This window comes from Camarhynchus parvulus, chromosome 2 (genome assembly GCF_901933205.1).
Source record: "Camarhynchus parvulus chromosome 2, STF_HiC, whole genome shotgun sequence".
Lineage (NCBI taxonomy): Eukaryota > Metazoa > Chordata > Aves > Passeriformes > Thraupidae > Camarhynchus > Camarhynchus parvulus.
In genome coordinates this window covers 50,201,219-50,216,459 of record NC_044572.1, presented here as the reverse complement: position 1 = coordinate 50,216,459, position 15,241 = coordinate 50,201,219, and the positions used below count along the sequence as shown (strand labels likewise).

The 15,241-nt window shown below is 35.5% G+C and overlaps 1 protein-coding gene across 3 annotated transcripts in view; it reads left to right on the top strand.

Moving 5' to 3' along the window:
* CNTNAP2 (contactin associated protein like 2) overlaps positions 1–15,241 on the top strand; it is a 1,021,862-nt gene that overhangs the window by 703,782 nt on the left and 302,839 nt on the right. For all 3 annotated transcript variants that reach the window (XM_030970934.1, XM_030970935.1, XM_030970936.1), the window contains one exon: positions 8,456–8,656. In XM_030970934.1, coding sequence (XP_030826794.1) covers positions 8,456–8,656 — 201 coding nt within the window. The remainder of the gene's footprint in view (positions 1–8,455; positions 8,657–15,241) is intronic.

Sequence of the window (15,241 nt, the reverse complement as noted above, 5' to 3'; positions counted from 1 at the left end):
TTTCCAGAAGTTAAAAGTTTCTTATTGATCTAGCATGATCTTTATTCTCCATTCTTATAATACGTTTAATTCTTCCATTAGAATAATTATACTTGTGAACTTTACTACTCATACGTGGAAATGGGATATTTGTCTTTTCTTGGGACTAAGCTGTGTCTTTTACTGTAACCTAGCATAGAAATTTATGGGTTTTTCTCTTCTACTGTCAAATTTAGATTTGACAGACAGAATGAGATAACATTCAGATTAGGAAAATCTTTTAAGCATACTTTATTAAGTTTGCTGACTTTAATATGAAGTCCGATTGACTTTTTCTACTCTCCTAATGTCACTCTGTGCCACATATCAAACCACAGGTGTACTAAAAATTTTCATAGAATGTCTTAAAATAATGCATGGCGTGGTGATTTAGTATAGTATTCAAGTCATGCTTCATTTGAGAGATTACAAATAAAGACATTGAAGACATCAAAATTCTTCTGCCAGTCACAACATAACTAAACTTCATTCTGCTGTCCGTCTTGTCCTTCCAATACCAATGTTTTCTGAATTATCTAAAGAAATTTTAGCACAGTTACCAAAAAACACAGGAAACATGATGTTGCACTAAAATATGTATAATAGTAGTTTTTTTATTTAATTATGGGTTTATGTAGTAATTAAAATGGGATTCTTAAATTTAAATGCAGCCAATATGATTTACAATAATGATTAAATAATTGCAAACTACCAAGAACGTGCGCTAAAATTTGGAAGTGTAAGTTCTCCAATCTGGAGGTGCCTTTTGAAAGAAAAATAGAAAGTTTTTCAGGAGGTTGCCTAACATGCTGTTTATTAATGCAGTAATTAGAAAGGGTACTTCAGCACACTATAGTCCTTTTCCTGTCTGTCTATGGAGTGGGGTTGGCAGGATGTGAGAGAGGATAGTGGAATATGTTCTTCTTGAGAGAACTAAGTTGCATCAGTGTAGAGTATGGTGAGGATCCAAGCACTTAGCTGATGGTGGAATGAAAGGTAGTGGGAGTTTTTAGTGGTAGCACTTGAGACCTGAATTAGTGTCTTTCTGTCTCTCCACGGAAATAAAGTCAGCCAGAACAGCTCAAGAAATGTTTTCTTATGGTCCTAGCTAACATAGTGAAAGCTTTGAAGAACCCGTTTCTTCAGGACATCCTTTGAAATATATTTTTTAAAACTGTGTTACTTTTTTTCAGTGATTCTAGGAAGACTTGTTTGGGATCATAGCTAAAGGATTGTGCTATGTTGCTTTATAAAAGAAAACATCATGCAGTAGTTCATTTTTTTATGTGCATATGCTCCTATGATATGCTAGAATGAACTGCAAGATGCTTTAAAGGAGATATATTCGATCTTTCTGTTTGTATAGTACTTGTTTATATGTGAGGCTGCACCGCAGAAAGTAGAATCAGTTCTTGATTCTTCAGTTATTGAACTGTTAAAAAAGTTTCCAGCCTTTGCCCACATTCTGCTCACTGTGCTGAAAACAACCACACTGTTAATTCTTTTATGTCCTTTGTTCTTGACTTTAATGTTCCTTAATCTAAACTGAACTGCAATTGCCATCTGTTAGACCAGGCACTTAAATGATCTGAGTCCTCCTTCATATGGCTATACTGTATCTCATTATTTATTGTTCCTTTCAATAGAGGATTTTTTTAAACTCATGCCTCTAATAACACCCATAGGAGGTAATTTTTGACATTAGGGCACAGATCAGATTTAAGCTATTTTCCCCAGGCACTGTTTTTCAGCATAACAATATCTGTTGTTGCAGTCTTTTTCTTTGAAGGCACGAGTGATCTCTATTCTGTTTCTCAAGGTAGTCTTGTCATTAGCTTTTCACATACAACTGTGTTGAATAGTTCAAAATCATCTCTGGTAATCCAGAGAATTCATCCTCTACTTGCTACTTTGCCTAGTGTCCCTTGAGATTTCTAACAAGTTTCATCGGAACAGCCATTTCATTATCACATCTCTGGAAACTTCTGGTTCCCACAAAACTGTATTTTGGTCACTTCCTTCCACTCTATTTTGTAAAGTATATGAATTTATCTGTTGTATATAAATTATTAGAAAGTTATATCCTTCAATATCACTGTAAGTTCACAAAATAAATAAAATTTTCTCTTTCCTGAACTGTTATGAAAGAGACTGTGTAAATACAAGGGAAGTGTATTGCTTCACAGGACACCATCATAAGTAAAAAAGAACTTAATGAATCTTCAAATTTAACTGAGACTCTTATTATCTTGATCAAGAAACAATGGAAGGAAGGAATGAAAGGAGTAGACATAGAAAATTAGCACAGGAATGGCTCAATTACATTTTCAGATTGCTTCTATTTCCCACCTAAATAGATTAAGAAACTGACTGGCTTTGCTTTCTATAGAATTCAGTTCATAAAAACACTCTTCAATTAGTCTTTTTTTTTTTCTGAATATTGGATTTCTCTGTCTAAACTCCATTTTCTACATTAGTAAGATGATAGCAGTTCATATCACCAGAATAACTGTACTGCAAAATTGACATTTCCAAATCTCAGACAAGATTGTCAAAGCACTCATTAACTTCAAACGAATGTATATTTTTCATTTTTATAAACTCAACTGTAGCTTCTTTGAAGTACACAGCAGAATTCATTTTAAATTGCTATATATAGGTTTGAGCTTTTATATATAAACACACACCAAGAGAAATATAAAAGGATGGAGAAGAGCATTTGGCCTGCTGTAGTTTTTTCCACATCAATTGGGTACATCAGGTCTTGTGTCTCCAAAACTGTTGCAAAAAAAGTACTTAGTTTATTCATGTTGCTAATGACTGTTGTGTTACCATCCCGCACAATTTAACAATACCGAGTAGGCTCTTATCATAAAATAAAATTGCAGACCTTATAATATGAGATTATTACAATTCCAATTTTTGTCCTCCCAGTCCACTTTTAAATGGGTTATCCTGTCTAGTTTCTTGAGTGATTTGTAGTGCAGCATATTGTAGAACATACTGCAGTAATCTAATTTGAAGGGACAAAAGGACTGATGATGGCAAAATCAGGATGCCTAGTAAGGAACCACCTCCAGGCTTTTATATGCTCAGGAATTCTCAAAATCATCTTCTCCAAGGTTTGAACCAGGAACCAAGGTACTCTCATACATCAGCCAAATTTTAGGTCAGGAAACTGCATCCATCAAAACACCCACCACAGATATATTGAGGGAGAGAAAGAGAGCAGATTATCTTTCCTGAAAAATCAAACTGTTTTCTGATTTCCTGAAAATACCTAATAAAATAGTATCTTAAGCATATAAGTCAATTAATTAAAAAAAAAGTAAAACTCTAATAGCAATACATATAACTGTAGATTAAAATAAGAGGGGAAAAATGTATCCATAGCTGTGGAATAGAAGCATTATGTTTTCTGAAATTTATTTTTCAGACTTATTATTGGTAATTATCATTGCAAAAGATTACTTAATTTGTTTGTGAGAAGCAAGTTCTTCTTGCTTAACTGAGCACTAAGCAAACGAGTAAAGTTCAGTGATAGCAGAAACTGACTATCTGCAAAATACTCAATAGCACAATGATAAATATCATCATAACATCATGAAATACACTGAATATTAAGTGGGAAAAATCACTTATGTTAATATTTGATTTGATCACTTGAATAGCTGGTGAACAAGGAAATTTTTTATTTAATTTCTCTTTTTATTAGTGAACCATTACTAGTACTTATTGATTATATTATTAGCCACCTACTTCACTTTTTATTGGAAAAAGGAGTAGGGAGTGGGTAGAACTGTAGATCAGTCATTGCAGCTGAAAAGTAGTTCCAGCAAAATAAATTATGTCACTTTATTGTCATTTTAAGGACATAAATGACAGTGGTCATTTCCTTTCTTAAAAAAATTATTCTTAAATTAAGAAACTTAATCTTACTATAATATATATCTGTTGGAGAAGAACAGTTTCAGCAAAGAGTAATGTACAGACTAAATTACAGGGAACCTATTTTCTCTATAATTGCATCAAATGTATCAGCCGTTTGGATCTAATTAGATTGTTCTTAGTGAAAACCATTATGAATTCTATTAAGAGTCTATGGATACTGGCTTTTGGCATTCTATTCAAAGAAAATTATACTTTATCTTCACTGCTGAAAACAAAATAATGGCAGAACCCTTTTTTTTTATTCCTGTGCAACTGCAACAAGCTATGCACCATTAAAAAAAACCTCTACCATATGCATTTGTATGAAGAAGTGGTCATCTTGGAGGCCCTTATTTTCCTGAAGTGTTAGCAATTAGCTAGTGCTGGTACTCTGTCCTCCAGTGGGAAAGCTAGAATCCGCCTAGTAAATCCAGTTAGGAACTCATATACTTCCATGTATAGGGGAAATGTATTTTGGTGGTGCCTAAGTCATACGCACAGCTGCGGCTGACAAATTGTCTCTAAACACTTGTGGTTAGCAATAGCCATATGCCAGGTGTTCTTCAAATAACTGCTTGTGTATTAGGGGAATACTCATTCCAGTGTTGTGGTGACAGGAATTGCCAGGAATATGTATCAAATTATTGTTATCTAGGACAGATTTTTCACTTTTGCATACCTTAAATGGGACTTCTGTGTACTATTGACAGAAAATAAAGATATATTAACTATGAATGCCATATCCTGTTCTCAGCTGCACGGGGACAATGTCATAAGTGGTGAAGATACAGATATTTGAGATAGTGTGAACTATCTGCATTAACTTTTCTGTAACGGAAGGTGACTGCAAGCAGGGTACTGGTTCCATCTATCTCATGAATGGTCTCAAGAAATAAGGAGTTTCTGAGAAACTGAAAACATGAGTGAAGATATTGGCCTTATCTTCAAGTTATAAATGCCTAGCTGATTTCCATGGGAAGTATAAACACATTAACAAATTTTTAAGACTCAAAGGCAAAAAGCAGTTTCTAATCAATAGTCAGTAGGTAAGGTTGAGATTTCTGCCTAGCATCTATCTCCTTTGAGTCTTTTCAGACACCTTGAAGCCAGCCCCACAAATGTATAACTATATGTATTCACAAATCTGCATTTGGTGTGGAGGGGAGATAGATTTTTGTCTGTTAATGTGTTTTTCCAGCCCAGGAAAGGCCATACCATTCCGTACACTTTTGTCATTGTGTCATGGCATTGCTTTACACTTAAATCAGGAAAACATGTGAAGAGCATGAATACCCAGAGAAGAAGCTTCCCTCCTGTACACCAGCTGCAATTTCTGCCCCACCCTCTCTCTGGGCCTGACCTGCAGGCATAGATGCTTCAGCTTCCAGAGTTTGGACAAGACAGCTTGCTGAATGTGTTCATGGGTCATTTGAGCCAGACTATCAAAAAATTAGTTGCAAGTGAAGACCGAGGTTTATTTTCAGTGACTGACCAGATGTATGCTAATCAATCTCCCATCATCTTTTAAACAGCAGGAAGAGATTAAGTTGCTTTTCTGTAAAAGGTTATTGACTTTATGCACATATATATGTTTATTGATAAAAAGATCAATTACAAGGTGCAACAAGCACTTAACCATTAGTAGTACTTGTATTTTGACAGAAAGGTTCTGAAGTTGTTCAGAGGATGTATTTGACTGACAAGGGTATGTTTATATCATCCTTAGTACAGTGTGCTGCAGTAAAGATTAAACTTCCTAACTTGGAGGGGAAGTGACTGTATATTGGCTAGAATCTGCTATCCATAGGAAAATTCCTCCTCAAACATAGTGCCTAACACAATTCCTACTGCTAGTCACATTCTGTACCTTCTTAGTGGCTAGACTAGGAGTCTTAGCTGAATCAAAAATTCAATATGAGGCTCTAACTGTCCTGGTACATTCCTTACTCTCACTTTCATGTTCTTACATGTACAGTGTTTTCTGCCACAAATGAGAGGTTTTGCCAGTGAATGTATAAACTATCTCAATCCTTTCTTGAAAATTAATCTGCAGTAAACTTCCATACGAGGCTCTTAACAAAATTGGATTATATTCTTTATATAATTTGACAGGTGACAAAAATTTTTATTGGTACTTGGGAGCAGGTTTTCTTTCTCCTGATTTTTTACTTTCTTTTTCTCAATGCAAGAATATTGCTTTGTTCTACAAAGAGCATTGGACTAAGGATATGAATACTAAAATAATAACCATCTTGCATCACATGCTGAATTTCATCTCATTTGGCTAGTCATGTGTACAACCTGTGGAGGATTTGTCTGCTTTGCTTACCTTATCTCTGAACATTTGATTAGAAAGACTTAACACCGTATCAGTTGCAAACACATGGGTCTGCATGATTCCAATATAATCCAAATAGCCTGACACTATGCAGTAAAAATTAAGACTGGAAAATAAGGCAGAGCACAGAATCCTGGAGATAAGGATAATCATAATGTGAAGAGATATCTTTACTCTGGGTCACACCAAAACTCATCAGTGGATGTGAGCACATTCCTGTGAACTTGGTGAAGAAGTACTGAAGCACTTTTGAGTGTGTGTCAGCTTGGCAAAGTGTTACCATGTAGCTAAAACATCAAAGTGCAGGCCACAAGTTTTAAAATGACTGAGATTTGCATTAACAGGCAAGAGATTTACATAGGAGAATTGAAAACATGCTGCAATGCACTACATTTTATGGGTTTTATTGCTGTACAGCACATCTGTCAGGTGAATAAGTATACTTAGAAAATGCCAGGTGATCTCCCTAGAGAGTCTGTTTTTTTGATAAATACAGCAAAGTTAGCAGTGTGGGTGTGTTTTGTTTCTGCATCTCTGAAGGACAACTGTGGTTAGTGGCGTTGCTTGACAGAACAGCTGGGGCAAGGACCTGATTCATTTGGGAATCTGGACTTTCCTACAAGTCAGTTTAAGGCACCAGAGTAGATTCTTAGTGATGTCCTTAAGGTAATTCTTTTATTCCAAGACAGATTTCTTTGACTTTGTCCTCAGGGGTAGAAATATATAAGGCAGAAGAATTAAAAGAAAAACTGAAAAACAACTTAAAATGTGAAAAAAACTTACATGACAAATATTACTGACAAAATCTGATTCATTTTTAGGAAGTTTTGTGGTGATGTGTTTCAGGTTAATGTCTAGATAAAAGAGAATTTTCTGTGGTTTTTTTACAGACGATGATTGACCTATTTCAGCCCTTGTCTATGTGAGATGCACAATATGAGTAGTACATTTCAGCTGAGATAGTGGATTTTTAGAGTGGTACCTAGTCAACCTAAATTTTAAAAATTCTTCACACATAAGTGATAGAATAGCATTCTCACAGGAAGGCAGTATCAATAATATTGACCGAATCTTCATAGTTTTCATTTTGAAGCCCTATATTACTCAGATATTTCTTTTTTCATTTTGGTTCAGTGGAATGTGCCTCTAAGAAAAACAAATAGTTGGTCTATAACAGCAAAGTTTCTGTGCCTTGTCTTTGTTTCCTTTCTAAACTCCCTTCCAACTTCAACAACTCTCGCTATAAAATGAGTGTGGAATGTTCTGTTTCATTATTATAATATTTCATCTTAAATCTTCTCTGGTAACTACTGACAAATGGTTCACAGTAATGTTTCTAGTGACTTGCTGTTCAGTAGTTTAGAGAAATAAAATGCATACAGGCATTGTTCTGGGCTGGATATAGCATACTTTCTGCATGACCCTGTAAAAAAAGTTTGTTGCAAGTGTTGAGATTTGGCCAATATTGCTGTATAGAAATCAAAAAATTTGAAGTTGTCTTTCCTCCTTCTTTGTGCCTTTTCTCAACTAAAGAGAATGTTTTGTATTTCCATTCTACTTCGATTATTTCCTGTGGTGCGATCTGTACCATAGCCATTATCAGTAAAGTTATATGGTGCTGCTGTTTTAAAATATTTTAGTCCCAATAAGCAGTAATTTTGTTTTACCCTGAAATACATCCTGGGTAAAAAATTGCTAAATGTGTAACCACATGAGAATTTGGTGCATCCTCGTTGTTACTTTACTACTACTTTACTAAAGCAGTGCTTCTCTCCAGCCCACATCAACTTAACCATGTGCAGTGAATGTTCTTCACATAAAGGCTTTGAATCTTTAGGACATCAGCCTTCTGCCTTTCTAACCAAAGTTAATCCTTATTAGTTCCATACATAACTATAAGCATCAGTTGCTTAAGGAAGACTTCTCACATGGTATATTTGGTATCTTTTCATAAAGGTGATCAGAGTTTCTTCCCTTCATCAGTTCATAGTTGGAACTATCCTGTCACATGATGAACTTTTATGTGCAGTGCCCTCCTTCCCCACTAGTAAATATCAACAAATATCTTGTAGAACAGTTTTATCCTTATGACAAAGGCCTAAATTTATTTTAGCTCAGTTCCTCTGTCTGTCTCTTACCAGTTCTTGTCTTTCTTGCCCTCTCTTTCAGAGGATAAAGTATGGACAACTGTGTACCATGATCTGCAAATGCAGACTTCTGTGGGAGGCAGCAGCCCGGAGAAGTTATCTGTGCTGCAGCTGAACTACAGTGCAACAATGGACCAGATTTCTGCCATTACCAGTAGTGCTGAATACTGTGAGCAGTTTATCTCCTACTCTTGCAAAATGTCCCGGCTGCTGAATACACCAGGTAGGCTGAGAATGGGATATCCATTATATATGGTGTTAAAGAGCTTTAGCTCAACAATTTAACAGGTATTGCTGTTAGGTAAGTCCATTCATTGAACATACTTCTTTGTTCTCCTTTGTTAAAGATGACAAAGAGGGTAAAAATACAGGAGACTTTATTTTCTTAAGAAAATTTACCTATTTGCTCGCTACTAAAATGATTGGTATCGCACCGAGTGTTTGTGTGTTCTCCTCTCAGATCTGTTGCTCCTTAAAGCAGGTGGCATTCAGTAAACACAGTAACTTTTAAAGTTTAATCAATAGAGGCATTGAAGAATTGCTTTGAACTTTATCCTGTTTTTCTGGTTGTCAGCTTTCATATGCTACAGTCAGCAAGGGTTGAATGAAGGTTAGAATTTTTCCACTAACACTTTTGAAATAGTTTCTTAAATGCAGAGCATTTCATAATAATGAAAGGATAATCATATGCCTTATACACTGTAGAGAATGGCATGGTCAGTAATGCAATTGTGTGAGAAATTATATGCTATTACCTACAAGTAGATTAAGTATAAGATTGTTCTTTCGCTGTGTAGTTTTACTGGAAAAGAGACCCTTTCTATACGTGCCTCCTCGACAAATGTTACCTGTAACCAATAAAGACAAAAAGTATTAGTTGTTCCAGAATTAGCACACAAGGACGGAATTGTATTTTAAAAGCTCTATTAATATGGAGCGAGTACTTTCTATATGCTGTCATTGTGTATGATAAATTTTGATGTTGAATAAATATTAATGGTACTTAGGGAAAACTGGTTTATAAGTGGAAACATATAACACATTTTTGTGACTGTGAACTGAGTTCATTGTGATAAGAGCAATTCAAATGCATTTCAGATTAATTTAGTGGCCGCATGCTTACAGTGTTATACTTTAGGTTGCTTTCCCTCATAAATTTTTTTGAATATTTTCTCATGGTGCTATAAATAAGTATTCATTTGGAATGCATGTGTATCTTTTTCCTATTTCCATAAGCATTCCATTAGTTAATAGACATGTAATGCTTGTTACTCCTCTCCATCCTCCCTGCTGCTTTTTAACTATTTCTAATGCATGCTTTGTCTCTGTTGCTGTTATTTTGCTAAATTTAGCATAGCACGGAGACCCTGCAATGTGGGAAAGGATTTCTTCTTTCTGGAACCTTAATGCTTGAATCATCTTCATAACTAGAGGTGTTCTGATTCGATTCTGCTGATGGATACAAACATCCTGCTTGCATATGCTTCAGAAAAGTTGTATATGAATGCAGCTTGGCAGGTATTTAGAAGGCAAATTTATTTGGTAATAGAGCTGGAGATACTGGGCTTAGAAAGCTCTTTGCACAGAGTGCAGTGCTAGATTCTTCTTCTTGATATGTATAAGACTATTATTTCAATTTGTACTTGTTAATATATGTTTATATTATAATAAATATATGCTGTAATTGCAGGTGTTTACGCTAGCTTCTAGATTTAAAGGACAATTAAGCAGCACACAATATAATAACTTGCTTATTTTTTTTTAAGGAACAAGCAGTTCCAAATACTTACATTTTTTAAGTTCTTAGAAAATTTTGAACATACTTGGCAGGTATCTCCTTCTTCATGTTTTCACCTTTTATACAGAAAAATAATTTCTCTTAGAAGTTCTTTATAAGGCTTTTTTTTTGTCTAGAAAGTGAGTTTCAACAGATTTTCTATAATACGGCGTTAGGGTTTTTTCCCTTTTAAGCAAGAGAGAGAAGCAACAAAAATTATTTTTACCTAGACAGTAACAAAAAATCACACTGCAGTGTTTGCATAACACCTGTAGTGGTTTGTACACATAGAACAACAGTGATTTGTGTGTTAGTGGGAAAGAGGCCAATACATTTTCTTTCTATGGGTTCTTGGCTTCAGTGTATGGTTTCTAAACTAAGGAAATAATTTTTCATACCTTTCTCTGTTCTGGAGGATTGCCATATTTGCTGAATATATTATGACACCCTATTCATCTCACAGCACAGCTCAAAGCACTCATGTGGCATCTTCCACCACTGAGCTTTGCATATAAATCATTGCAGTACAGTTCCCACATAAAGAAATGGGAAAAAAAAAAGATTTTGTATTTCTCAGGAAGAGAGAAAGAGTGCTAGCAATAGTAAAAGCTCTATTAGCATCATGGGATCAGGATAGTGTTTGTGGCCCTGACCTTTACACATACACATTTCAGATGTCTAAAAATCACTTAGGATAGAAAAGTCCTTTTGTTTTAAAGTGCATCAAAGAGAACTGAGAAAATGGAGAAGATAGTTAAGCCATTCCACTTTTTCACTTTTTGTGTCTTGTGAATCCTGTCGCTTTACAGCATGGTTCCTTCCCAGGGAGAAATTGATCAGTTAACATATTTAAACAAGTCAGGACTCCAGATGTTTATTGATCTATTAATGGCAGGTAATTATTAGCTGTAAGTGGACTACAGCTTTTGCTGCTTATTGTTGTGGTGTTGCGTGACAAGATAGAGATATATACAACTCCCCTGATTCTGCTCCTAATAATAGCTTAAATAACATTTTTGGTATGAAACAGAAACTACATCAAAATTCTTTGTTTGAGAAAAACCTGCATATTAATAAGCCTGTTTTGTTGTGAGGTTTTTCTGACTGTGGGCACAGCACTCAAAGAATTCTCATTGTCATATGATTTCAGAGGTATATATGAAAATTAGTCTGTACAAACTAAGAATTCTCATTGTTCTGAGTTTTAGACTTAAAGACTTTATTTTTTCATGTCCATGTCTTTTTTTCTTAATAATGAGTTTTTCATCCAAGGAAAGTAACATGTACATCCTAGCAAACAGTTTAAAATCATTGCTGACAAGAGGGATTGGGAGTGATTTTACAGGTTATAATGCCATTGCCTTTCTACTTAGTCTGAGGGAAGATAGTAATAAGTTCCATGCAAATGAAGTCATAAGTGACTTCTGAAAACATACCTAGGGATCTCATAAGGCTGTAGGATAATTCAGATTTGAAGGTACTGCAGAAGGTCATCTGGTTCAATTTTCTGCTCAAAGCTGGATGAACAGTCCTTGTCTAGTAATCAGCAAAGGCTATCTGGAAATGCAATTTTCTGTCTTTTCTGTTTTGGTTTGGTTTTTTTTTGTTTTATTTTGAACTTGCAGCCCAATACATTATGAATTATACTGAAACCTAGGGATCTGTTTCAAAGCCTCACTAAAGATTATCCAAAAACCAAAATTAGTCAAGATAGCTTGGTGACTTCCTTAAGGAAGCACAAAACCAGACATCTCTGCTGAAGAAACACTCTGTTATTACAAGAAACAGGAAAATTATGGGTATACCATAAATTTCTGAGGAAACTGTTTTCAATCAGGGATCCTGCAGTGGCTGCAGTTGTCTCACAGCCTTTATGCTCCTGTCTTTCGTACAGATTTGCTCTGACTGTTGCAGGTTTTGTTGCTGTTTTTTGGTTTTGTTTTTTATATCAGTGTGAGATTGATGCTTCCTATTGTCTATTTAGATATGCTTCTTTAGAATAGTAATTCCTTTATGTATATGCATTTATTTTCGTAATAGAGGCTTAATCTTGGCAATTCAAGTAACTGTGGCAGTTCATAAATGAATGAAATAAAAAGTCCATGGATCATAATTGCAACATAATAACATAAATATATGTAAATTTGAGAAAAAAACGTGTAGATTTTGGGGGGTTGTTTTTCTCTTTTACAATTGCATTTCTCATATCCTCTTTTGTGCTTGTTCCCTTGGAAACATCCATTTTGAGAGGATAATAATATGTTTAGTACTGAGGACATTCAGAAAGCTGTCTGGTTCTGGGGTTCTTGATGCCCATACACTTTCCAGTTGATATGGGAGGTGATAGGACATTTCCTTTTAATGCAAAGAGAAGCCTGGGGGTGGAAGAAAGTCCTTTTGTGCGCACTGGTTAACATGGGGGAAAGAGGCAGTGCAATATATAGTAACAATTTGCTTTAATAGAAAGATGCTTCCCTTCTTTGCTGTAGAAACCAAATTATACAGAGGAGCAGTGATACAATATACTCATAGAATGCAAAATGTTAGTTAACAAAATTGTACATCTTCATCAACTCTTTTCATGAGACTTCCTCACAATACCCACGTGTGACTTTCTTGGTATGAAGTTTTCCATGAGCCACTGATCTTTGCCTGGGAAGAGGGGAGGGAACAGCATGCTGATTCTGCCATCCTTCCTCTCACCCTGGGAATGAAACCCTGAAGGGAGAAAGGCTGGTGCATTCACAGTATCTGTGTCTGCCATTTCCCATAGCTATAGGAACTGTAACAAACAATCAGAGAGTGGGAGCTAAAAGCATAGATACAGAGAACAGAGCAAGATCTCTTGGTGTTTTGTTCCAATTTTTATTCCTATTCACTGTGCCTGCAGGCAGCATGTGAAAAACATATAGCAGAGTTATTGCAGTACATGAATTACTGTTTCACGCCTGTTTGTCTCTGGAGGAAATGAGACAACAGCTTCATGAATTTAGGAGCTAAACAGGTGAAATAGAAAACTTAATTTGATGTTTGGTTGTTTCAGTTACAATAAAGCAATCATAATACCAGTAGGAAGTAAGATTTATGCATAGACTGAGATAAAAACAAAGTTTAAAATTGCAATATGCTATTTTTCCTCAGTAGCTCTCCAAATCAGAACTTAATGAACTTATGAACTTTGCCATCACTACCCATTAACTGATCTAGAGTGCTAGTTGCAGATATAATTCCTGCTTAACAAGAGTTTTTGAAAAAGAGTCTGAGGGAGGAATGGGATTTCTGCAGTGCTACAGTGATGAATGGAAGTCTCTCTAAAACTTACTGTGGCTTCATCATTCAGTTTTCAATCTTCTTCCAGAAAACGTGCCCCTCAAGTGTCATGTATCTTGTCCAGCCTTAATAATATTGATTGGCCCCTTCTTCTCAAGTGTTCTAGAAAAGCTGATTTCAACTCCCAGTGATTTTTAAAGCACAAGGATAGCAGGAATAATAACCTTGCTCCACTCTGATCTACATGCTGTTTCCTAGAAGTGGAAACTGTTAGCTTTTGGGGATTTCTTTTTCCATTAGTCATCGTTGTGCTGCCATACAACAGAAGCACAAATTAATTCATATGCTGTATATTTCTCATGAAATACACATCAGTCCTCTTAGGTAAATGGTAGACAAATTATTATCTTAAGGTAATTTTTTTTTTCCTGACAGTTGTTAAAACACCCTTCTCTGTTTTATTCTGCCCCTTTGCTTGTCTCTTACCAATTTCTTTGAGGCTTTTTGATACTGTAATCACTGAGTCTCCTAATTTTACTCAATCTTCATCATTTGTTTAGTTGGTGAACCATTTCTGCTAATTTTCCAAGTTTTCATTGCTGTTCTGTAGGAATTAGATTTAATCCAGTATCACTAAAGTGGAAAAGGGTGCGCGTTGCTTTGGTGTTTGTTAGAAATAGCAGTAGCTGATAAGAGCCTTGTGAATATTAGAAACCTTCTATGGAAATTGTAACTGCAGTGCAGTGAACTCTAAGGGGTTTTTTTGCGATGCCTTTTTAAGAAAAAGTTATGCATATGACTTTTAACTTTGCAATTCTAGCAGAATGTTCCAAACCAATTGTTTCTCATACCCTCTCTCTATGTGAATGTGATCTACCTATTATGGAAAAAGATATATTTTTTTTTTCTTAAAAGAAAATTAGAGAAAGTCAATAATTTCCCCACTGCTTTTATTGTATCATGTTTTATAAAAGTTGTTTAAAACTGTTTATGGTTAATGTTTTCACAGAAATAATCACAGACACTGCTTCCTCACAAACCCAGGTTGTTCTGGGGAAAAGTTGTCCTTCCTGGTGAATGACCAAAACAGATTAGCTTACTAATTTCTCAGACAAAATGGATCTGGGTGGTGTATCATTGTGTGTCTTGTCAAGAATTTCTCCTTTCCCATATCCTAAATGAATTTGCAGTGCCCTGAGGTATATTTTTCCTATGCAAATATGCAGTAAAAATATCCATTGTTTCTGTCTTCACTCCCATCCCTGAGATGAATGTGTCAGAAAGAACTGTATGAATAATCCAGCTTTACATACACAGTTAAAATGGCATTTTCTAGTGCATAAAACAGAGCTCCATTCCCTATTGTGTTATGTTCTTCCCTTGGCCTTTTCTTCATTAATTGCCCTGTGTTTAGCATCATAAGATAACAAGGGTTCAACTGTTATTAAAACATTGCCTGCCCTGTTTTCATGGATGAGGCAGTACTGTTTGATTTCTCGAGGCTGGGGCTTTTTACCCTTCTTCTGAAGGTTAGAGTTAGGCTTTCCTACATTCTACCCGGGCAGCCTGGGGCATCGAGCTATAACTTGTGTACTTGGAAAGATTTCTACCCTCTTTAAATAGTCCTCAGTTAATGTCTAGAACTGCTTTGTAAGAATTGTTTTTTGTTGTTAGTAATGTTGCCAGGTCCCACCCTTGATATCGTGCAGACTTTTCCTAGTGAGTTCAGGTAAACCTCTGGAACACAGCAGAATGTGTACA